This window comes from Ambystoma mexicanum, chromosome 12, assembly GCF_040938575.1.
Source record: "Ambystoma mexicanum isolate Mex_15411 chromosome 12, UKY_AmexF1_1, whole genome shotgun sequence".
Lineage (NCBI taxonomy): Eukaryota > Metazoa > Chordata > Amphibia > Caudata > Ambystomatidae > Ambystoma > Ambystoma mexicanum.
Window position 1 is genome coordinate 492,789,598 of NC_090936.1, and position 26,333 is coordinate 492,815,930.

The 26,333-nt window shown below is 47.7% G+C and overlaps 1 protein-coding gene across 1 annotated transcript in view; it reads right to left on the minus strand.

Annotated features, from left to right (window-relative positions):
* NUP205 (nucleoporin 205) overlaps window positions 1-26,333 on the minus strand; it is a 1,887,652-nt gene that overhangs the window by 1,665,788 nt on the left and 195,531 nt on the right. Inside the window, exon 6 of the mRNA XM_069628771.1 lies at window positions 20,425-20,653. Coding sequence (XP_069484872.1) covers window positions 20,425-20,653 — 229 coding nt within the window. The remainder of the gene's footprint in view (window positions 1-20,424; window positions 20,654-26,333) is intronic.

Genomic DNA, 26,333 nt, shown 5'->3' on the forward strand with positions numbered 1-26,333 from the left:
AAAGCTTTTGTAAAAGGTCTGTGACGAATAAATGTCCGGGTCACCAGTGGTCCAGGGACAAATAAAGGTTTCTAAACCATCGATCAGCCCCACACCTCTAGTACACCAAAAGGGATCCGAACATACTGGAAACACAAATTATAAACCACCTTGTCCAATTTTAGTAACGTGGATGAACGGCAGCCTTATCTCCGAAAGGTGATGGATTGTTGATTAGTTGCAACACATCGAAAATACAATTATTACCCACTGATAAAAGGGACTGTCCAGTCAAGGATTTATACAAATATCTACTTTACTATTATAACGGATCATTCTAGCAACACTACGAAATACAACCCATCTTGTAAAGGTGGAAGGAAAAGGGGTGCACTCTGGATACAGACAGGCGGCTAGTCCGTATGGTAAATAATCACTTTGCTTCAGCACAAAGGGACCAATGGGCCTTAAAATGTCTCTAGGGGCCTTCCAGGAAGTGCCAGGGGGACAAACCACAATGTACCTGTATTAAATTTTGTTAAAAAAAAATAAAATGATGTATAAAATAAAAATAAAAAAACTATTTGGAAAGACCGCTCCATGACCGCATGGAGTGGTCATTCTAAATCGAACCGTCGCGCCCCTGCCGCACACAAGTGTGCGCAGGGACTGAGCCATGCCAGGACCCAGTAGAGCCATCGAGAGAGACCAGGTAAGTGGGTGTGTTGTAATTTTGTGTTGGGGGAGTCTTGGGTGGGGAGGGGCAGGGGGCTTGTCGTTTTTTGCTTTTTGAAGGCTTCCGGAAATCGAGCAACAACAAAAAATATATATAGATCGGTCTTTTGGTTGAGTTGGGTGTTGCCTTTACTTTCTAACTGCTGTTTGTGTGTGGTTTAACAAGTCAACCATAGTTTCCTTAACCCATACATGGCAGGAGTCTGCAGTCATCCCATTTCAAGATAGTATTAGCAGTCCTCAGATTTGAATGGACGCTTGTCCTTTGTGAAGTAGTTTAGATACTGGCTTCCATTCTAAAACTGCCTTTCATTCAGACTCTAGACCAAGAAGGTCAGTTTTGCATAGATCCAGAGAATAACTATAGAAAAAGACAGTCGCACAGAAGAAGAGACCCAAGACAAGGTCAAGTTAAAGTCTACAAGCAAGTCACAGAGGTGGAATAAGTCTGCTGCAGCAGCAGGAAGCTAAGTTCAGCTTTTCTTTTCCTTGAAAAGAAATATGAATGAGTTAGTTTTCCTTTAAATATGTTTTTCAACTGCAAAGGTTAATGTTATAAGGAGTTTCCAGCTTAGCTCTGTATCTCCAATGCGTTGTTACTGGTGCACGTTTTTTTTTTCAATAGCTGTGTGTGCGAGGCGATGAACATTTAAATAATAATTACTAAATCCTAGCGTCACGGCAACTAACCTTTTTGTGCGCGAGATCACAGGCAGTCCATAGCAGTTGCAGTGAAGTCCATTTTGGCAGTACGCTAGAGGAAAGAACCCAGCAAAACGTTGTGCATGCACATCTTGTATTTCTTTGCTGACTGCGTATTCAATGCGTGTCAGAGCATATAACTACATTCATCACCACAGAAGTACTCCAATCTTTGTTTGTTTTGTGCGGCTTGTCAGCTCTTTGAAGTGGTGTTCTGGAGATTGTTTGCCAGAGCAGAGTACTAGTAAGCGGCTCATTGCTGTGTCATAGTTGTACCAATCTAACGGTTCACATAAGTTTTCAAGCGTTATTTTTGTATTTGGACAAATCTAGAAGTTAACAGAATAAATCGTCATCAACTATTTAGAAGCCTTGGAAACTTCAGAACTCTGTTAAGAAGAGGTTAAGACAATTTCCATACCTGTGAGGAAAGACACATAATTCAGTACATCAACTGTAGTACAAGTATTGAGCAGAGTGAAGTCGAACAGAAACCAGGAAGTAGTTTAGGAGTAATCGAAAGTGAATAAAAAAGACTTAAGAAGCAGCACCTGGAGGAAAAATGTTACTGCCTTTCAGCAATCTGCAGTGTCCATCGGGTAAACAGTACTGGTGGGGGATGAATGCTTTGAAGGGAATGGGAATATCAACATGGAAAAGATTAATTCTTCTGTTTGTAGGTCAGAGAGGTTGTCAAATCCAGTCCAGTGAAGCAAAGGCAGCAACAGGACCTAGTTTATTTGATCCACTGCCCCTTTCCCCTCAGTGTTGTCAGCCCTCCAATTTGTGAATTGAGGATTTCAGAAAGGGCAAACCGGGGCGGAAATGGGTTGTCTGTGGGGACATAGTCTCCTGCAGGAAGTTATGAACTGGGACCTTAAACAGGCCCACATGGGGCCTGGCTGCCGAGGATGACAAAGACGACCGGAAACCCCAACAACCTTTCATATGCAACTGCGTCAACCTGAAGCCAGCTCCCACCTTCATTATTGATGACGGTGAACTGTCATGTCTGGGACTGCGTCTTTACAGTGGGCCATAAGGTACAGCAATGTGTTTTGCATTAGCCAGAGAGTCTGATCTCGCCACAGCTTCAAGGGAGACCCGCCGCCTTAATCGGGGACCACAGACAGCTCTATTAACCAGAGAGACCCTTTGATCCACAACAGACAGGAAGATGGGTGTGACTTAGTATCAGGTGTTTTCACCCCTTTACCTGTCTTGTTGCAAAGCACTCTGGTTATGACATGCATACAGGAAATGGTTGGTGGAGACACCAGGATTGGTTCATTAAGGTTGGCTTAGCCTAAACCAATCCCGGTCATCCATTTGGCTTTAAAAGAGGGCGGAGTTCCTCTTTTGGCAGATCATCTGAAGGCTTTGCAAGGAGAACTCATCATTGGACCCTGGCTGAAGGTACAGTCTTACATTTTCTGCCAGTGAAGGAAGGCCAGGGTCTTCAAAGAGGGAAGCAATATCCCTCCCCTAAACATCTCCCAGGGAACAGAGGGAGATACCCAATCCAGAGAACCCTCTAGTCGCTCCAGAACCGGTACCCAGCCAGCATACAGCGTGCCCGGCTAGGCTCTGCAGCAAGCTTCCTAGGTGTGAAATGCCAGAAGGTCTCTGAACCCGAAACCAAGGACAAGGCACCTGCAGCACACTGGTCAGCTTTGGGCCATCCGCCTTAAAGGACGACTCAACCCCATTGAAGAAGCTGGGAGAAGTGCTTCGATGAGCATCTACCAACATCCGCCTTAAATGAAATTTTTGAGCCAGTCCAATACCTCGAGCTGCAACGCTGACCGTTGTTACGCCACAGGCGCTTAAAGACATCTGAGATGTCTGGACAGTGCTTCAGAACTGCCGACTAGTACTGAGACAAGGATTCCTGACCCCGAGCTACCGTGTAGGACAGCCTGCAGCCGTTCATCCAGCTTTGCTCGCTGAACTGTATTGCCGCCTGATGCCCGCAGCTGACTCCTGTCTTCAACTCGGTCACAGAAGCCTGCAAAGGCTGCTGAAGCCGACTCTGCTCCGTCGAGCACCAAGAACACCTACAGCGCAAAGTACATTGGTTCTACACCCAACTCAAGACTAAGAACGGACCCTCCTGACTAGAGCACAAAGGGGAAACCTGACGGCCTATTTGAATTAAACTCTAACTGGTACGTGAACCACTGCCACCAGCTGCAGGGCCCAACAAAAGAGCAGGGCAGATCGATGGAGCTGTTCTGAAATAATCAGGCTGGCCAAGGCAGGGGGAAGATGTGGTCCCTCCATCTTCTGGAGATGCATCGTGTACACCTGGCTGTCATAACCCAACCTAATGTGACAGGGAGGACTGTGTGTCTGTAGGCTGTGTCCACCCACAGTACACGGGTCTATGCATTTGTCATGCTGTGACCATAAGAAGGGAATAGTTTTTTACCTGTAACTCCATTTCTCCAGCATTGGTATCTTTCATGGATTCACATGCTTAGAATATTCCCCGTTGTCAGACTGGGACCCCTCGGTACACATATATAGCCTTTTCCAATAGGAAAACCTCCGACACTTTTGTGTCCTATCTACGTCCTTTTAGGACCCGCCTACGCATGCTCCGTAGGTCGTCCCCGTAAAAGAGGCCCGCCCCCGCAGTTCCCCTTCAGATTTCGGCCCCTCCAAAGTAGGAAGGGTTAAATTTATCAATCAAATACATTACATTCCGGGGAGGTTGGCGGGCGCATGTGAATCCATGAAAGATACCAATGCTGGAGAAATGGAGTTATAGGTTTGAAACTATTCCCTTCTCCAGCATTGGATCTTTCATGGATTCACATGCTTGGAATAGATTGTATAGCAGTAACACTTGAGACGGCGGTGAGAATGTAATGTAGTATGCCCTCAACATACTACACAATGCATATGTACGGTAGGAATAAGTTACCTCGTATAACCTTACCCACATAAAATAAACTGTCATTAAAAAGGGTAGACCACAGATTCTCCACAGCGTGGAGCTTACCTTACTGAAACAGATGGCGCAGGACAGCTCTTCCCATCTGCACCTCGTCCGCATGCTGCCTGGCAAGGCAGTAGTGGCGGGTAAACGTGTGGGGCACTGACCATGCCGCAGCTTGGCATATGTCCGTCAACGGAATTCCTGCCCATAAAGCTGTTGAGGAGGACATCGATCTTGTAGAATGGGCTCTAGGATGTCCTTGCAGTGGCCTTCCGGCCTTAGAGTGACAAAACGCAATCGTCAATGAGACCCATCGAGCCAATCCTTGTTTAGAGATTGCTTTTCCTCTCATCGACAGACCATATGCGACGAACAGTTGTCTAGTAGACCTGAAATCCTGTGTACGATGTAGGTAAAATTTCAGAGCCCTCTTAACATCCAGGGTATGAAGAGCTTTTTCTGCTGCCGATGATGGTGTGGCGAAGAAAGTAGGGAGAACAATGGACGAGTGTTTGTGATACACTGTCGGAACTTTTGGGACGAACATAGGATTAGTTGCCAGGACTACTTTGTCCTTAAAGAATCTTAGGTATGGCGGGTCTACGACCAGCGGTTGCCGTTCCGAGATTCTTCTAGCTGATGTGATAGCAATCAAGAATGCCAACTTCCACGAAATGAATTTTATGTCGGACGTGGCCATAGGCTCAAAAGGCGGTTTCATTAAGCCTGCTAACACTGTGTTGAGACTCCAAGTCGGGGGGAAACGTTTTTCCGGGGGAAAAGCTCGAAATAAACCCCTCATTAAGTGTTTTACAAGTCTGTCGCTAAATAGAGGAGACGACTGCCTTTTCCTTGTGAACCTCGAGATTGCTGCCAGGTGCACCTTTATCGATGTGAAGGATAATCCCCTCTCCGCCAAGAGGAGCAGGTAAGGTAGAACTTGTTCCGGCATCACCGACAACGGTTGTAGGCCCTGTTGTCCCCTACACCATTCACAGAACCTCCGCCACTTATAGGAGTAGGATGTGTTTGTAGAAGGGGCTCTAGACGCCTGCAGAATTTTTTGACAATCCTCCGAAACATCTAACGCACCGAACTCCGAGAAGTCAGGAGCCAGGCTGTAAGGTTGAGACTGTCCGGGTCGTGATGCCACACCGTGCCTTTGTCCCGGGATAGTAGGTTCGGGACTTTCGGAAACCCTATGGGATGTTCCAGCGACAGGTGAAGCAGGTCGGAGAACCACGGTTGCCTTGGCCAGTATGGCGTCACTAGAATTACCCGGCAATTGTATCTGCGTATCCACTGTATTGTACTCCGTATGAGGGGGAACGGGGGAAAAGCATACAGGAACATGTCCGTCCATGGGAAGGAGAATGCCTCCCTCCTGGAGCCCTCTTGAGGCCACCTGCTTGCGAATTGCTCACATTTCTTGTTGTCTTTGGTCGCGAAGGCGTCCAGAGGGGGGTGACCTCATTTCTCGAACACTTTCATCAGGTGAACTGTGTCCATTTCCCACTCGTGTATCTGGGCCATGCTTCTGCTGAGGGAGTCTGCTTGGGAGTTCCTCACTCCTGGAAGGTGATGAGCCACGATGGAAATTTCGTGCTTTAAATGCCCAATGCCATGTTTTCTGGGCTTCTATGGAAAGAGTTCTTGATCGCGTCCCTCCTTGTTTCCTCAGATAAAACATGGCCGTTGTATTGTCGGTCAGTATTCGTGCTCGCAAGCCCTTGATGTGTGGTAGGAATGCCTTCAAGGCCCATCGTACTGCTCTGAGCTCTAACACGTTTATGTGTAGGAGTGACTCCGTTGGAGACCAGCGACCTTGCGTTTGGAGAGCACCCATGTGAGCTCCCCATCCGGTTAGGGACGCATCCGTGACTATGGTTCGCTGAAACTCAGGCTCCTGTAGGGGTACGCCGTTGTTCAGATTGTGGAAACTCTGCCACCACTGAAGGGTCCAAAGCAGCTTGTCGTCGTCGATGGTTATCTTGTCTGACCGCGATCCTTGAGCCTGCGTCCATCGGTCCGCGAGGAATTCCTGGACTGGCCTCATGAATAGGCGACAGTTTTCCACCAGATGGATGCAGGATGCCATGGCCCCTAGGACCGAAACGTATTTTCTCACTGAGAACTTGGTGTTTCGCCGTAGTCGGCATGCTTGTTGATTGAATCTTGAGGTTCTGTCGAGAGAAGGTTTCACTAGCCCTAACTGGGTCTCGAACTGTGCCCCCAGGAATACCAGCAATCTCGATGGCTGCAGAGAGGATTTTTCGAAGTTTAGGGCGAATCCCAGCTGTTGTAGAAGCTGCATGGTGGCTTGTAAACTTGTGTTGGTCGACGCTGGGGAGGATCCCCTTACCAGCCAGTCGTCGAGGTATGGGTATACATGGTGGCCTTGCTTCCTTAGCCAGGCCGCTACTGGAGCCAGGCTTTTCGCGAACGTTCTGGGGGAGGTCTTGAGCCCAAAAGGAAGAACCGTGAATTGGTAGCGAGTCCGCCGTATTACAAATCTTAGGAATTTCCTGTGTTTCCGACACATTGGAATATGGAAATACGCGTCCTGTAAATCCAGGCACGCTAGAAAATCCCCCTCTTGAACGGCGCGGATAACTTCCTGCAGAGTGAGCATCTTGAATTTTAGGCTCTTTAAAGACTTGTTGAGATCGCTTAAGTCTAAAATGGGACGCCATTTGCCGTTCGGCTTTTTTACCACGAAATATCTTGAGTAGACTCCTTGACCTCTCTGTGATGTTGGAACTAATTCTATCACGCCCTTTGCTAACATGAGTGTTACCTCTTGTTGCAGTATCTTCAGATGGGAATGAGCGGTGAACGCAGGTGGAATTTGCGGAGGGCTGTGTTTGAATTGTAGAGAGTGTCAGTTTCTTATAGTATCCAGCACCCATTGATCCGTCGTTATTCGTTCCCATTCGTCGACATATGCTGAAACTCTTCCCCCCCCAGAACGGTGTGTTGTATGTCACTGCTGATCTTTATTCTGCTTGTCTCTCGACGACGGATATGATGGTCTTTTCCTGGAAGTCTGGAAGTTCCATTGACGGTTTGCCGTTTGGGAGGCACGTCTGTATCCCTGGGAGGGGTAAGCTGATCTGCCAAAGGATCTGTCTCCAGATGCAGAGAATCTTGAATTACCCGAAGCCCCTCTAAAGGAACGAAAAGACTTGTAGTTTCTGCCACTCTGGAGGGCACCCAATGAACGTGCCGTGTCCGAGTCCTCTTTCATTCCCTTTAGGGCTTCGTCCACCTTCTCACCGAAAAGAAGGTCTCCCTCAAAGGGCATATCTAAAACTTTGTATTGTACTTCTGGCCTGAAGTAGGTACACTTAAGCCATAACTGTCGACGTAATACGACCCCATTATTTTGACCTGCTTGAAGCCTGACTCAGCGAGGTCCACCGCGATGTTTATTGCGTGATTTGAGGCTTCCTCACCTTCTCGGACGAGTAGCATCGCTGCCTTCCTATGCTCCTCCGGAAGATGATCAAGCAACAGAGCTAGCCTGTGCCACATCTCCCTATCGTATCTGGCAACAATTGCCAGAGTTGGCGGCCTTTACTGTGGTCGCTCCCACGGATAGCACTTTTTTGCCAAAGGCATCTTGTCGTCTCGCTTCGTTCTCAGGAGTCGTCGTGCACTTGTGCTGGGCCTTCGCCTTCCTCGCCGCTGCCGCCGACACCACCGAGTCTGGCGTTGGTTGGGAGGATAACACTTGGGGGTAGACTCTGGAGCCTTAAACTTTTTTTCCAGGTGTCCTTTCACTGCCGGCTCTGAAAACGGGTGACGCATTGTCTGCAACCCCTCCTTCCATACATGGTCTAGTATTGGTATCGAGAACACAGATCTCCTTCTCTTACCCATGTGGTCGAACAAAAAACAGTACTTTTTCTGTTCTTCCTGGGACAAACCAAATTCTTTGCATGCCTTCTCCATCATAGAATGGAATGACGCAATGTCGTCCGGAGGGGACGGGTGAGCTGGGCTTCTAGGGGTTTCCAACTCCACCTCTGACTCCCAGGTTGGATCCCTGGAGGGGGATGATGAGATATCCGACATGGCTCCCCTGTCAGACTCCGAATCTGGCAGCTCACCTTCCTCTTGTGCCAGTGCTGAGATTGGCGTGCGTAGGTGCGTCGGTTGACGGGACGGGCCCGGCTCGTCGACGCGTGACTGTGGCAGGTTTGCCTGAGGTATTCTCCGGTCCAACGACTAACAACGACTGAAGCGTGGACAGAATTTCCAACGACAAAACAGATTGAGGATTGAGAAGAGGGGCAGATACCGGTATAACGGATCCCCTCTTCGACGACTTGTCAGCCACTCGTAGCCCTAGGTCTGCTCGGCCAGCTATTCTTTCGTTCTCGTCCTCCGAGGACAGCAACACAGCCTGTTCTTGTAGTAAAGAATCCGGGGGGATCGGATCAAAAACTTCAGGCCTCCAGGCCTCCTGTAGAACCCCGTCGATGAGGCCATCGTCGACGTTGTCGTCGGTGGGACGGTGGATGCCACCTGCGTAAGTGGCAGAGTGGAGGCCGATGACTGGGCTGCCGTCGACGACGGTGACTTAGCAGGTGGTTTTGGCGGTCCTGCCTTTTCCACACTTGACTTGCTTTTACTCGCCTCTCGACTCGTGGTCGATCTATGATGATCGCCCGAGGAGGATTTCCTTTCCTTTTCATGCTTTTTTGATGAAGATGATTTCTTTGACGAGGAGTCTCTTCCAGAAGACTCTTTCCGTCGGTCGAGATTTTTTCGCCGGTGGTTCCGGCGAGGTAGCCCGGCGTGATGTTTTCGCCGATTGTGTGGAGCTTACCTCTGAAGGGGGGTATGCCCCCGCTCCATCATTCAGCCATGCCACCAGTCGTCGACTGCGGTCTTTAAGGGTTTTTTGAGAAAACCCTTTGCATATGTCGCAGTTCGCCGCCGAATGAAGAGGGTGGAGGCAATATATACAATCCATATGTCCGTCCCCCTCGTAAACTTTTTTCAAGCCGCACGTCGCACATGGGCAGATCAGCGCTTTTCCTGACACAGAGGACATTTTCTGTACTCAAAAATCCAGTAATGCAACCTTGTACAAAATAGTAAGACAACGCGAGGAGATCCCACTACTTTGGAGACGGTTGAAATCTGAAGGGGAACCGCGGGGGCGGGCCTCTTATACGGGGACGACCTACAGAGCATGCGTAGGCGGGTCCTAAAAGGATGTAGATAGGACACAAAAGTGTCGGAAGTTTTCCTATTGGAAAAGGCTATATATGTGTACCGAGGGGTCCCAGTCTGACGGGGAATATTCTAAGCAGGTGAATCCATGAAAGATCCAATGCTGGAGAAAATGTGTGAATTAATCCTCCACATTTTCCTGAGGTTCGTCTATCATCATACCATTTAATTAAACATTTAAAAAAAGCCCAGGCAAGCACAGGACGACCGTACGGAATTCCTCACAACCTCCTAACAAGCACCTGATTATTTATGTGAAGAAAAGGGAAATCATCTTGGAGCTAATTTGTTGCAAAGCAGGTCCTCTGGTCCATCTCCTATCTCAGACTTACCACAGTAGTGAGATTAATTTTGAGTCTAGGAAGAGATTGGCGGAAAGGTTTCCTGCAGGCAGGGAGGGAAGGAGGGAGGGAGGGAGGGAGGTCAGAGGGAGTGTGGCTTGGCTGGGCCAGCCAGTTGTGAGTGAATAGTGCACCAAACCTGGTTAGGCTTGGGCTGCAGAAAGTCGGTATATGCATTATCCGAGTGGAGCTTTGCAGTCAGGAAAGTAATTTATCAGTTGCCATTTAAGGCCCTGCCCCCTAAACAATCCATCTTCAGGTTCACATCTTCTGTGCTTCAGGACTTGGCTCCAGTTACAAAATGATTGAGCAGCCCCCTCTATTTCTATGAGAAATTGGAGCTAGGGTAAAAGACAACTTCCCAATCACAGGAATGCATTCAGTACCCTCCTGGGCTTTTTCAGGTGTGAATTCAGACACCATATACAAAGTGGTCATAGGTGGCCAGGGAGGCAGCGGTCATGAGCATTTATGACCACAACAATCACAAGGACCCCCTCAATTGTCTGACCATTGGACTCTGTACTGGTGTTACACCCCCTCTTTTCCCCACCACCCACCTCTGGCAGTAAAGCACAATTCTAAAATAAAAAGGCTACCACACAGTCCCAAACACAAGGAGTCTGGCTCAGGGCAAATAGTTCACCTGGTGTAACATTACCTTGAGGGGCTTAGGTTCCATCCTGCCGTTTATCTCTCTGATGGTATTCATCAGGTAAAATGTTGGGTAACCAATTAGTAAACAATCAACAATCCTGTCAGAGTTGAAGAATGGGGCTTCAGCCTCAGACCCACTCATCTTACCGAAAAGTCTTCCCGCAATGAAATGTAACTGATTCAGTGAGACAACCATCATCAACTAAAAATTCAAACTTTAGATTAAATTAAAGGCCAGCGTCCCTTTTGGCATATCTTGAAAGACTTCTGAAAAAATTAAACTATTGAAGATGCACATTTTCATTCCTGTTAAGAGGGTCTTTAGGGGTTCTCGGAAGCTAACTTTGAAGTCCATGTTAGGGAGAATTCTCCTTTCCGTGCTAATTCCCTTCAACCTTAGAGACTCCCATCTCTTTTGCTGGACTATAGGACTTTTTAATCATACCCTGGAGTGAGACCTTTTTCTCATTCTCTCGTGCTTCGACCTGATTTGGATTATGCGTTTCCTCTGGTTATGGTGTCTGACAAACTCCATAGGCATCTACTTTTTGTATGGTGACACAAAGCACCTTCCGTGCAGTGACACATAGAAATCCTTTAGATTTCGCATAAGTTTTAAATACCTTTTCTTGTGAGAACTACTGTTCAAGAATAGTAAAGTGAAATTGACTTTACTCAACTTTTCTCATTGTAGGTCCAGCACACCCTATCTTATGTGGCGTGCTGGGGGGTTACCTAGTAGCCCCTTATCCTACATTCTCATGTAACATTTTTTTTATGTTACCCTCCCTACTATAAATGGCTGGTGGCAGTGGTTTTATTTTCCTACCATTGTGCTTTTCTACAGCCGGCTGATTCCTCAGCTGCAATATAGCAACCATGGGTGACCATTGTGTCAAAATGGCCCTGGTCGTCTTTTTTCGCAATTTGCGGTTTGTGAAGTTTTTCTTGGGTTTTACTCTGTGCGCCAAGCCAGGTTCGAGTCCTTCGTTCACTTTGCCTTTGGCGGGGCTTCAGTCCTGAAACCTGCGTCTGGCTCTAGTGAGTCTGAAAAGACAGGATGTGAGGGAGGTTCCCAAAACTCCCCGGTCCTTTGACTAGGAGTGCATGAATGCAACCAGTCTCGATTGGTGGCTGGCTATCCTTTCCGGACAGTCACCCTGCTGTTTGAGTGACAGCCTAGGCTGTGCATGAATGGGAGAAACCGGCTTAAATGGCGAGGGTTTTGGGACTAGAGGGAGAGTCCACCACTGGGAGAAACAACCGACGAAGAAACCGTCAACAAAGCTTGCTGCATCCTCCTGAACCTTTGAATTCCCCAGTGAAGCCCTGCTGCTGTGCTAAAACTTTTCTGATTGACAAGAGAGGCTCCTGAAGGGACAAATTCTTACCTTGGGTTAGTAGGACCAACTAACTCCGAGACGAGCTCCACTGGACCATCTTCCCTGATCTGCTGTACTTCTTAGCTGCTATAAGAACCAAGTGCCAAGGGACGAGAAATCCCTAGTCGAGTGCAACATCTACAATCCGGCCAGAAGCTCCAGGAGTCGCCCAAGGGCCCTCCAGAAGCAGGATGACCAGCACTCAAGTCCCCTCACCAGACTGCAGTTCTCAAGGAGTGAAGGAAGCCTAACCAGTATCAGAGATCCGTGACAGTGCTGTTCACCGCGCGCTAAAACCACAAAGTGCCGCTGATCCGAAAAGAGCCAGTAGCTGCCGATGACCTCCAAATTGCTGCCGCAGGAGTCTTCCCGACGTCCTCCCTCTTGTCCCCAAGACGGAGGCTCAGGAACCCAGGATCTGCATCGCTGCAACAGGACAGAATCCAGCTGGACCACTCTTCTTCAAACCAGAGGTACTGTTTAGACTTGGGGTACTTACCTCAGTGTCTTTTGGAGCTGTGCTTTTCTCAGTTGACACCTTCATTGGCTTACCTTAGAGTTAATTCCAACTCTGCTTTTCAGAAGTGTAACAGCTTATGACCCTACAGGTGATTTCTACAAAACTCTTACTTTGTGCAAGACTTTTATTATCTAAGAAGTGAGACTGCTCCATAGACTGCGCTCTAATGGACTTTGGCTGTCCCGGCTCCCTGCAGACTCTTCTAGTTCAGTGACTAATATTTTCTGTCCCTCATAGGTGGTAACTTGTTTTAGACTGTTATTGCTGATAAAGGCTTGTCTAGACTTAATTGGAAGATTTAAGTATACTGACATGCCCCAAGAACCTGTTTAACCTTTTTCCTTCCTTTAACCTTTCCTTTATTCCTTTATACAACCTCAGAATCTGCAAAGTATAAGTAGTAATATATGAATGCCATTACTGTCCTTGTGAATGAAGTCACCTCCAGGTGTAGGCAGTGTGTAAAAAGCATCTCTAAAAAATATCCTTGTGGCTTTTTGTTAGGGAGAATTCTCTGTTAAGGCTAATTTCCCAAACCTAGTGAGTCCCCCAGCAGCTTTGCTGGATTTTTGGGGTTTATTTTTTTCTCCTGCTAAGAGTGAGGCTCTTTTTCTCCCACTCTTAGACATGATTTGAGGTGTTCCTTCGACTTTGTATGTGTTTTATGGGCTCCTTTACCCCATAGGGCTTCATATGTTTTTGGTATGTGGGTTACACAGTACCCTCCGTGCAGTAACCTAGGGGTGTCGTAGCGACCCCCAAACAGACTCCATACCCTGGGACGAACTACTGTCTCCCAGGGCATGTAAAGTCACCATTGGCTTTACTAGTCTTAAATTGTGAACAGAACCAGTACAAACCATCATATTGTGGACGTACTGGTCGGGGCAATTCGATTGCCCCGGGGTCTGTTGTTCGAGGGGGCACTGTCCAGTCCCCCCCGACCGAATTTTGGCTGGTGGCAGTGGATGCTACTTTTTATATTCGACTGCGAATATATTCCTACAGGATTTTCCCATTGTTCAATGCTACCACTTTTTAATATAGCATCGAACATACCGCCAGTTTATTAAATTAATATAAATTCACCGGTTGGTATTTTTTGCTGAAACTCAGTTCCAAAATGGCGTTTGTGTTCGCTTCTGTGACTCCAACCCAAGTCGAGCCCTTTGTTCCACTTTTTGGCGGGCTTCTCCACAGAAGCCTCCAAAAGTGGTGCCACTCTGTCTGGGTACCACAGGAGTGTGGGAGGGGGTTTAGGCACCATGGACTGAGTTGCCCCGGCAACTCAAGTCGCACTCTTATGTGATTGGCCCAGCGGTGAGCCGCCCGGCTCACCACGTAGCATGTTTGAGTGACAGCTAGGACTGATGAATGGGGGTTTTATGAATAAAAGCAGAGCTTTGGGGACTGGGGCATCAGACGTCGCCACAGGACCAAAGAATCCGAAGAGGGAGAAGCTGAGCCGACCTGTAACGACGACACCACCGGTGGAGCCCTGCTGAACAGTCTCACCACTTTTCCCGACGACAGAGGAGATCTTCATCCCGAAGAGTCTTCTTCCTTTGACTGGTGGGAATAACCAGTTTGCCCGCCTTTTCACCTTCCCGGATCATCTCGTGGCTGCCTTGCCTGTGCCAAGCACCCTGGCAACTGGGATACCACGTTTTCTCCACTACCGCAAACAAAAGGGTAGTACCTTTTAACCGGAGAACTCCGCGGCTGGTTTCTTCCCTGGCAGTGCAACGACCTTCAGCCTTCCTCCACGTCGAGATCGTCTCTTCCTCTGGAAGACGCCGTGACTTGCACCCGCTGCCAGGAACAACTGCCCCCGCTGGAGGATCCTCTCCACTTTTAAAAGGTACTGTGTCCGCCTGGCCTCCCTTGCAACGGTCTGTGTGGGGTGACTCTTAAAGCCTCAACTTACCACTTGGGTTGGGCCCTAGGCTGGCTAACTGAACTTTTCTAAACTAAACTGATTCCTTTCTGAACTCTCTGCAAGACTCTCCAAGCCTTTTAAACTATGTGATCTTGGGTGCATTGGGGTACTACTCTCTCCAAGAGGGAGCCTGGCCTCTGAACTTTTTGCTCACAAGTAGACTGACTTCCCTGCCTTGCTGAGTGCTTCTAAAGGATTGTGTTGTGTGCTGTTCCTAATTTCTGCCTTTTCCCTCCCCTTTTCTTAAACTTATTGGCGTGCCATCTTTAGTTAAGCGCTTACCTCTGTCTGGAAATACGTGGTGTTAACTAAGACTTGTCTAATAAGGAATAAGGGATGTATATATATTAATAGCGACTGTTTTTGAACTTGCTTATAATAATAGTGCTGGAGTGTTTCTAAGTGTGTCTTTAAATAAATAATTATATACTTTTTACCAAAGCTCTGGTCAGTGTTTACTTGTGCTACTGTATTTTGGTACCTATCTTGTATACTCTATATACTGTCTAACTCTTCTTGATAGAAGTCTGGCTGCTCAGCCACATCTACCAGGTAAATCTGGGTGGCACAGACTGCTACCAATTGGCTTTACTGCCAACACCTGTAGTCTTAAGCCTTTTGCAGTGGTCCCTGAGGGAAACTGCCTAGGTTTCTGCCCAACACTTTTGTTAACAACCTTGAGTATATATAAACAGATTACTTTTGGTCATATTGTTAGAATTCGGAAAGTCAAAGTTACATTTTGCGTTATATCGATTATGGAAACTAATAATGATAAAATGGTTGAATGCATTGCCCTTGTGTAATTCAGGGAACGTAGGATGTTGATATAATTGTTTTAGTTTAATGGTCCTATTTTTACTATTATATTAATATGAGTGGATTTGCACAACAAAATTAATATATGAATTCTTGATGTGATTATAGTATGTCTATGAATGAATTTTATGATTTAAGTATTAATTGATCGGTTCGGGATAGGTTTTTGTATTCATTAGTCATATTAATTGCATGATGCTATTAGTTAATGTGATTTTAGTAGATGTGTTATTTTAATCTATTGAAATTTAAAATATTTGTAAATGTTTTAATACTGAATACAAATAAATAAATACAAAAAGTATCCAAACGTGCAGATTCTGTAAAATTATTTTAAAGTATATTTGATTGTTACATATCTTGCCCTTTTTAAAGAACGCTCATTTAAAAACTGATGTTAAATAAAACAGAAACCTTGAGTGCAAGTGTTACTTGGCTACTTGTATTGGTGAATTTCGTTGCTACAGCCCTAAAGCTCACATTTACACCTCTTGAGATAAGCCAGGCTGCTCAGTAACACTACCAACTTGTGCAGTACAGGCCTATACCAAAAGGAAGGTTACCTAATACCAAAAAGATAAGTGTTGTGCAGTGGTCGAAGTGGATGAAAAGTAGTAGTGGAACTATGTTCCCTACTGGTCTGCACCGCTCGCCACAGACCCAGTCAACGCGCCCCCTCCCATGCACAATAAAACCCCCAAAATACATGTGCCTGCTCTTAAATGAAACGTCTTGTGCAGTGCACTAAAAGTGCAAGTTTCAACTTCTTCCTACACTTTTATTTTAAAACGAAACCGTTTCGGAACGGTTTCTTTTTAAAATAAAAGTATAGGAACAGTACAATGTAATTAAAAGATGTAGAGGAGCACCGCTCCTGACCGCTCCCACCCACTTCGACCACTGGTGGTGTGTAGTCTCACAGTGTGTAGGGGAGGAGCGGTCCAAAAGACCCCCCCTGGCCTACATCTCCACGCCAGGTGAGGGCCATGGCTCATCGGGTGCCCCCTCCTTACCACCCGGGCCCAGGTGGTGGATGGCTCACCTGCTGAAGACATTGCCCAAACGTATTGAATTTAGCTAGGCCTCAGAAACCATTTTGTCTAATAATGATGGTGCGAGCGTGGCGCACTGCAACGCGGCCCCCACCCTCGGAGAGTTTCAATTATCCCTGTTGCCGCAGCACCCTGGCAGATCCGCTGTGAGCACGTTCCCACGAACAGAACGGACATGAGCTAGCCTAAGATACTAACACTGTAACATTTCACCTTCCGCAGTGTATCACTGCTCCCAGAATGACCCGGTCAGCAAGACCTGGGTGATGGGAAGATCTGTAGAACGGGCATCCGATGAAAGCAGAAAGGAACCCAAAAAATGATTGTCTTCTAACATGTACAGCCTTTCCATACAACCACGTTTACTAAAGAAACCTGTAAAATTTGTGTATGACACCAGCCTTGAAGGACCCACAGCCCTACAGGGGTGTGCAAATGATAAAAGCATTCCGGGGGAGTGTTCCTTAGATGTATCATTGAAAACCGTACAGCCCGCGGTCCCGCGCCATAACTGAACTAATGCTGCTAGAGTGCACAAGAAAACGAATGTAACCATACAGGGGGCACATGTGAAGGGTGTGTGAGAATGCACTCGTCACGCGTGTATGTCTAAGCCTCTTGCATGCCGCCACCGTCACATACGGTGGCGGTTCATTTTCTATGTACTACACCAACCACAATGCTACCTCACTTGCTACAAGATGTATATGCATATAGCTAAAAACTGTAATTGTTGAAACATAATGTACGAATAAGGTGCTCAGACTGGATATAACTGAAATACCTCCAGCGAAATGAAATGTTTTCAAGTAATTCAAACAAATATTATAACGTGTTCTAATGATGGTGATGTTTTCGCTTCCAAAAACCGGCAACACGCGAGGAGGATACCTTTGTAAATATGTGCAAGGCCATTTCCCCTCCCACCCTTCAGAGACTGCCAAACATGAGAACAGAGGCCCGCGCCGCGCTGCCCCACCTCCCCCAACTAGACTGGAGCCGCTTCAAAGATGTGTAGCCCCCTCTGCAGCACCCAAGGCCACGGGCCGCCACCTGCATTATTTACAGCACAGCAGTAAACCCTTGCCTGAACCCACACTTCCAAAGGCGCCCCCTCGTAAACCCTACAACCCACCAGATCATCTTAGACTTATGGCCCTGTGCAATCAGGACACCCAACACTGTGGCAACACACAGCGGCACATTTATAACCACATCTAACAAGACAGGGAGGCTTGCACCGTCCGTCCCATGCCCCGAAGCTTAGCCCCTCAACCTATGGCTCCGGTCAACAGGACACTGGTAATCATGCCCTGACGAATGACCATTAGACCCCTCACAAGGTGCATTCCTCCTGTGTTGCATTAACCTGTAGAATAACCTATTGGAAGATTTACTAAAGAAGATAATATTGTAATGACTGAATGACTGCAGTGTGCATGGCCTAGGGCAAATAAGTCAGGAAAAGACATTCATCTCGGACACTGGCCGCAATGGCACAACAACACCGCCCGGATGAACTTTGCCAACCTGCCAGGCCCAGCCCAACCCACGAGGCTGACCAGTGACGTTCTCCAGCCACGGCCAACCGCATCGCAGCAGCACCTATAGTTAGTCTTCGGCACCCAATCCCATTGAACTTGTGCCCCCTATAGTGTGTAGGTTCTTATGACGTTTTTTTAAATATATACGCCTGTCTTTGCTATTGTCAGACAGAGCGCTCTCGGAGTTTGCAGAGTTCTTTGCATGCCATATTCTCATTGATAAACTCCCATTTAACCTCACCCGCACTCTGTCTTGGCCTTATTCCCGATTTGGGAGAGTCCTTCATTGTCTCTCATTGTGGGGAGGCTTGTGCTGGCTGGGGACGCTTGCCTTCAAGTGTCACTACACCAATTCTTGCCTAACAGTCCAAAAGGTTTACACTAAAGTCTAACTCAACCCTCAATGGTGTAGCGGCATAGAAGTAAGGCTTAGACTCTGGAGTACACACACACACACACACACACACACACACACCACCCCCGCAGCATTAACATATACACTCGTAGTAGGATGGGCAATAGGATCCACCCCCTCACTTTAGATTAACACAGTTAAACATTAAACCAATGCAGAGCAATAACGTTAGGAGCTAAAGTGGGACAGAAGAAAAGTATTAAGACATAAAACCAAGTGACTTATAATTGCGAGGCAGAAACAAAGTTAAGCTTAAGTTGGCCTTTCCTGCTCTACGAGCAAAGACAACAATGTTCCAACAAGTTAATGTTAAAGGACATTTGTACCGCGCACTATCACCACCAGAGTGGTCCCCTGGTGGCTCTGAAAGAGGGAGGGAGGGTGAGTTAGTGGGAGGAGGCTGGAAAAAGTGCAAGAGTGCAGTGATGTGCTGTTGGCAGCCTCAGCCCGGTGGGTCTGTTGGCTGGGCCTGGGGTGTTTGCGGCCGGTAGTCATGTACTGTTGTGCGAGTCTGTGTGTGTTTTGTTTTTGTTGTTGCAGTGTGGTGAAGTTTGTGCGGTTTGTTGTACTGTAGGTTTGTGGTTGTGTTTGGTTTGGAGTTTGAGAGGTGTATGCAGAGGAGGAAATTGTTAGTAGAATTGGTTATTGTGAGTTGGGCTTGCGTAATCTCTCCAGATGGGGTGCGTGGGCACCCTGTGCCTCTGGTTAGGTCTGGGCCCGTTCTGCACTCAAGGCCCATTTCACATCTCACTGCCACCTCCACCAGCCTCCCCAACAACCTCCCATTTTTCTCACTCCCACTTTTATGGAAAATTGATTTCCCATTCAGGGAAGTTTCAGCTTCCAATTCCTAAACACTAGGGGGACCACAGGAAAGAATCCCATGCAAATTCTCCATTAACTACCGTTAAGCAAGGATAATGGTAAGATAGGATTTTAAACCCTATTAATCACTGTGGTGTGAGGGCTGAGGGGCACCACAAGAGCTATGCAGGCGCCCTCTCAACCTGAATTCTATTTAGGAAGAAAAACCATTCAGGTGAGTAGGGGGTGCTGGGGACATCTACACACGCCAATAGTCCATCTGCAGGAGGTCTAGAGGTGCAGTGGTTGTTCAGGTATCTGGTTAAAGACTAGCCGACAACGGTTCCTTCCCTTGTGTACTTCAGAATGCATGGTTCCACTGACCCGCTGCACCGTTCTGGCAAAGGTGGACAACTGCTTCAACTCCCATGAAGCTAGAAGACCCTTCAGAGGTGATCAACAGGAGAAGAGACCTTATATAGGATCAGCAAACAGTGACAAGGAGGGGAGAAAATGGGGTTCAGGCAGGCCCCCCTTCACATTGGAGAGCAGCAGCGTGACAGGTAGAATACCATGATGAACATGTCAGAGTTACCAGTCTAAAGCCATAAGATGTGCAGGCAGTAGGGGTGTTCTTTCTCTGGATAGTGCAAGACGGTATGGTAAACCTGGAATGTTTTCAGAGGTCCAGTGGTGCAAGGTACAAGACTTGTTGAGCCCACTACTGTAGAGTTCCTAACCTACCACTTCCCAGATGTTCTCAACAAGAACGTATTTTTTTTTTTTTTAATTGGTGCCAATGTCAGACTAATGGTTCAACCAGAGCCTGTCTTTTACGGTATGAGATTCAGAGAATACACAATGCTGTTCAATATGTTACCATGATGTTAAGGAACTTCTAGGATACGAGATAATGCACTATGTCAAGGAACGAAATTGCTAGAAGGTATATAGCTCTTGCTTAAGCTCAGAAAAGCATAGTCAGCTCAACACAATCTGCTACAACCAGTTTAGCTACTTTTAACACTCCCATGACAAATGGTGTTATACAATCATAGCTACATGACACACATTAGTTACAACTGTGTAAAAAGGAGAATTAGGACACATGTAGAAAACATTTTAAAGCATAATAAGTCCTATATATTGGACAAACAATTTTAACCCACGTGGAAGTTAAATTGGCAGCACAGATTTCCCGGAGGTAATTACTGCATAGTGGGCGATGGCGGTTAATGAGAAGCTGCTTTTGCATAGTGTGTATTGCAACTTTATTTCCATCCCTGCATATATAACTGCAAAACACACAATGAAATCCCAAAGAGAATATTGATCCAAAACAGTTACCTTCCCTATCTTCGGTGCATTGTTCAAGAAAACTGAGGTCAAAGCAGTAGAGCAGGGCCATGAGGAGGGCCAAGTTGACTCCATCCAACGAGCCATCCGCTTCCACGGTCACTTTCTCCAGGTAGCCAATCAGGAGTAGGGTGTCATCCTTGCCCAACGGTGACTGACAGGTCCAAGCAAAAAGACTTTCCGCCAATATCTGTCGACATTCCTTCACTAGATCTGAAACCTACAGAGAAGTTTTAGGTTACAAATTGATAACATACTATTGGGAGGGGCGTTAAGGGATCATAAGAGGCACTGTAAGAACATTCACCTATGAGATGAATTCACCATATAGTTTCTTTCCAAGTATTGCATAGCATACAAGATGACCAGTAACTCCAATGCACCTGGAGCACAAGCACTTTATTAGCAACTTAACAGAATATTGCCTCCATGTGACTGTTACAAAGATTTTCCTTAGCCCTATGGGCACCAAAGAAAGACCAACCCACAGCAGTGTAGCCGGCTTCTAAGAAGTCTACCTCTGCCAGGAAAAAGGGTGGAAGAGCATCCAAAGGCTACATTCATCCGATGGGAGCAGTGTAGTAGAAGGGTGCAGTATAACATTCTATAACTCATAAGAAGGTAATGTTACCACAAGAGAGCCATGCACATTTTTCTTTATATAGGCTTCAGGCAGAGAAGCAATGGCGTTTGTTACATACGGGTAACAGGTATGTAGGCATGGTGCCTTTTAGTCAGTGACTTCAGTAGCAATCATACACTCAGGGTTTCAGTTTGAGTTGAAATGCAATATTAGACTTTTTAACTGAATCGAAACCCAAACAGGTTGCACAAACGAATACAGTAAAAAAGGGAAGCTCTGCAGTTTTAAGAAAGCAGAGCTGTAACACTTTCTATCACAAGTCATGATTTGTACAGCTTGTTACTTAGGTTATCCAAAGGGCCAGATGCAAGCAGACAATCTTGTGATTAAATAAGGGAACTGCCAATGTACAAGTTTAACAAGTAAGGTGAAGGGTAGGCAGGTGACAATCCACAGCCAACAATTGGGACTCAGGGGGGGTGCTGTTGAGCAGCCGACAAAATGGCTGCCTAGCTTTCTAGCTCTGTGCGCTGTCGCTTTCCATCTGTTTACATCTGCGGTCAGCCACTCTGCTCTGTCTCCATACTCGGCGCCTGCCCTGCTAACATCCGAAGCTACCTGCCTGTGAAATTTGTCCCCAAATCGAACCTCCTGGACTGGCATATGGCCCGCCTGCACTGCCACGTGCTGGGCCGGGGCTGGGCCCTGGCGCTGCGGAGGTGTGTGGCGGCACCGTGCAACGCCTGCTGCTGCTTGTGGTCCCTGGGCTCTCACTACCCGCCTGCCTGACTTTCTCTCTATCCCCGCCGCACCCGGCTGTCTGGAGGCTGGGGCTGTGCCTGGTGCGGGGGGCTGCCTGCAGGGCCCGCACCGATACGCGTGGGCTGATCCTCGCGGGACGCCAGCGTCTGGCATCTGAGGCTCCCAGCGGCCTGTCACCGCTTCGCCTGGCCCTCCTATCACGGCCCTTGTGATACTGCTGCATCCCCTGGCATATTGCTCCCACTGCGCCTGGCGGCCGGGGCGCCTCCTGGAACATCGCTGTGTGGCGCTGGCTGGGCCAGACTCACGGCTTCCCCTGGGCCTGCTCAGGCTGCCCGCCGCACATATTCATCATGTGGGCTACCTGGGGGTCACTGAGGATCCCGTCATTCGGGTCTGGGACACAAGCTTAGTTGAAGGTGAGGAGTTGGTGGTGCTGCTGGGGCTGCGCGCGGACTCTTTGCTGTCCCCCTGGTTTGGCTGCTGCCCCCCCCCCCCCCACTACCTCACTGGGACTGTCGTCCTTGCTCTGTAGCCCTGGAGCCCTGCGGCACGCGCCCATCTTGCCTCGACCATTATCTTTGGGCCTCCAATGAGCCATTAAAGTGGACCTTTTTGACGGACCTCCGTTGGCCCCCCCCAGGCACAATCTCCTCTGAATCCCGGCTCCAGGCATTTATAGCCTGTTGGATCTGTATTCTGTTGCTACGCCACCAACAAGAGGACCGGTTATCTCCCCTTGTTTCTAAGCCACACAACTCCTGGAGTCATAATACTCACATGACACTGCACTTTGAGTGTTTAGACACCATACTACACAATGTCCAACAGATCCAGGAATACCAATAAGACTGGAGCCATGGACAAATTTGCTAAAGCCAACCCGAGGTCCGACTCGGCCCATGCATCGAGCGACCAGGCGGATACCCCACTCCCCGCAGATGTTCTCACTACAGACCTAACGAACATCATGGAATCAATAGCTAGGAATTTTGGGCCTTTCACGAAAAGCTGGATGACATCAATGCAAATGTGGCATCTCAGGGATAAACTGGATCAACAGGGGACGAGAATCACTTAAACTGAAAATAGGATAAGTGTCAATGAGGACAATATAACCACGCTACAGGGCACAGTATCCACTTTGGTCACGGACATGAAGTCAGTCAAGGCCAAATGTGATGATCTCGAATCCAGATCACGGAGGAATAATATACACATTATACACATTATTGGGGTACCGGAAAATGCGCTGAAGGGCCGACTCGAACTGGCAGTTGAGAACCTCTTGAATGATCTGCTGGGCAACCCTGACATGTCCCCCCTCTTCACCATTGAGAGGGCTCATAGGGCGCAGTCACCGCGTCCCAAACCTGGAGACTTCCCGAGGCCCATCATTGCGAAAATCCTAAGCTTTAAAGAGCGCATACAGATTCTCTGCTTTGCACGTGAAAAGGGAGAGCTCAGAATGGAATCGCAGGTGACCAGAATGTTCCCAGACTGATAAACCGGAGTGCAGCAGGACCGTCGCCAATTCCTAAGAGTTATAAAACTGCTCAGAGAGAAATATTCCTTATTTCCTGCGTGCCTGAAGTTCACATTTAACAAACTTTACTTCTTTACGGTGCCCTCGGAAGCAGTGAAATGTATAGAAGCTCATGTTCCCCTTCGTCCGCCCGCTGATGACATCATGGACAATAACTGAACTTTGCTCGTGGCATGTACCCTTTAGTCGTTCTATTGATATGTGGATTAACAACTTAACCGGACATTGAGCTGCCTCATGATTAACTCTGTTATTATACTTACACAGCTCAGGCTGTACACATGTTACCTAGTATCTCAGATACATAGTGCTGAACTACTGTAATACTGAACTGCTCATCTTGACCATGTTGATTGTTTACTAATGTTCGAAATGCAACGTTCCAATGTTACATATTTAGACCCCTAATTTCTACTAAAAATACAAGGGCAAACATTATAAGACCGCAAAAATTGCTTGTTTTGCAACGGACCCCTCTGGGCTCCAAGCGTACTAGTGCACGGCAATGGCGCACCCCACTGCGATTGCACTGTTCTTTACACCTTTGTTGTGCGTTAGCCCCGGTTGGGCTCTTGGACAGACTGGGCCAAGTTGGGGATGGCTCAGCTGTGAACAGTTCAGGGTGGGTGATGCTTACACTGCTAATCTCGGATTGGCAGTGAGGAACGTGGGTGGGAATGGGGTGTTACTTAAAAAAGGCATACGAGGTTGCACAGCACGCACACTGAAAGGCCATGATCGCATTTTCAACTCCAATTTTGGGAGCTCACACCATTGCTGGACCTGGGATGTTCACTAAAATATGCACTATAGGATTAGATATCTGTCACTGAAATGTCTGTCATAATGTCCTGGAACGTCCGGGGATTAAGCAACCACACCAAGGCCCATAAGATCATGGCCTATGCCAATAGGCATAGCTGTAGGATATTGCTTCTACAGGAGACGCAAATGGCCACATGCCAAGGATCATAGTCCCGGCATGGGGGCCCGCTAGATTCTTCATTTCTTATTCCACCCAATCTAGGGGTGTTCTCACGATGATCCATAAATCGATTAAGTTTGTGTTGCATAAAAGCTACACAGACCCTGAAGGATGCTATGTTATACTACATTGCACACTCGTCAACAGAGAATACCTACTGTCCCAACGTAGACTCTCCCGAGTTCTTTGACACCATAACCGCAATACTGCTGGGCTACGTAGGTATCCAGGTTATATGGGGAGGAGACTTCAATCTTATTCTGGATACTGTTCTGGACAGGGCTGGTACTGCTGCCCAAGGCCTGTCCAGTGCTGCTGGTAGGCTACATGGCCATATTAAGACACTTAACATCTACGAAGCCTGGAGGACACACTGCACCCCCAGCGCCGGGAGTACACTTATTATTCAACTGTGCACGACAGCGCACCCAGGATAGATCTGTTCTTTGTGTCAAGTGAAATCATGGGCAGGGTGGAGGGGTCCCGGATCCTACCTCGTACACTATCAGACCATGTTCCAATCAATTTATCTATGGAGCTGCGAATACCTATCCCGACATTCAGCACTTGGCGTTTTAAATCTGAGGCCCTCAAAGATATTGTGTTCATGGCTGAAATACTGGCGGACATTGAATCTTTCTTTGAGCACAACTCTCTTCAGGATACGTCAGCTGCAGTTAGGTGGGACGCCTTTAAAGCATATATTAGGGGAATGTCTATCTCCCGGGAAGCTGGGGTACTGAAAGCAATCAGAGCTGCCCATGGTCGCTCCGAAGCCAAACTGAAGCAATTGGAGCTGCAATGCTCCACCGGTGCTGACCCCGCCATACTCGCCCAAAATCAGCGACGAACTTCAGACATACAACGCACTTGCCACCAACGAAGTCCAATACTTTAGCCGCCCACAGGCTGCCAGGAAATACGGTGAGGGGGACAGACCGGGGAAAACATTAGCGACACTAGTAAAAAGGGAATCTGGCCGGACTCAGATCACCTCCATCAAAGATGAACATGGCAACGCACAGTGGGCTGACCAACAAATCTTAGACATATTCACTGAGTTTTATAGGTCCCTCTACTCTCAGCCTGCCGAACACACCGAACAGCATATGCGAGAGCTTCTTGACCAGATCCCCACTACAGAAATCTCCTCCCCTACCCGGGACAAGCTGGATTCCCCAATCACACTAGATGAGATAGTAACAGCCATCTCAGACCTGCCCAAAGGCAAGGCCCCGGGCCCCGACGGGCTCACCACCAAATTCTATCAAGAGCACATCGCCATATTAGCCCCCAGGTTACTTGAGGTCTGGGACGGATCACTCTGTCTCTCTATCCTTCCCCCTTCCATGCGTGAAGCTGTCATCAGGGTGCTGCCCAAGCCTGGTAAGCCCAACGACGAATGTGGGTCTTATAGACCTCTCTCATTCATGAACCTCGATACAAAAATCTTTGCAAAAATTGTAGCGAGTCGCTTCCTGCCCATCATGACATATCTAGTCTATGAGGACCAGGCACGCTTCGTACCTAGGAGGTCCACCTCCCACAACATCAGAAGGTTGTTTAATATTATGTCCCGCATAGACCAAGACGCACAAGCTGTGGCGGTCACGTTGGATGCTCAGGCCTTCGATATGGACTCTTGGAGGTATATGTGGCTGGTGCTGGAGACAATGGGCGTTGGCCCAAACATGATTGGGTTCATCAAATTACTATACACTTCCCCTGTGGCGCGTGCAAGAGCCAATACATTGACATCTGACCTTTTCACTCTCTTAAGGGGTACTCGACAGGGATGCCCCTTCTCCCCGATTCTATTCGCTCTAGCAATAGAGCCGATGGCGGACCATGTCTGTGCACGTCACTCCCACAGGGGAATAAGACTGAAAGATAACCCCGAAATTATATCCCTATATGCGGACGATGTTCTGCTGTACATCAGAGACCCTACAACCCATCTTGACCCTATACTGAGAGACATTACCCGCATCAGCACCCACTCCGGATTCACAATTATTCAAAAT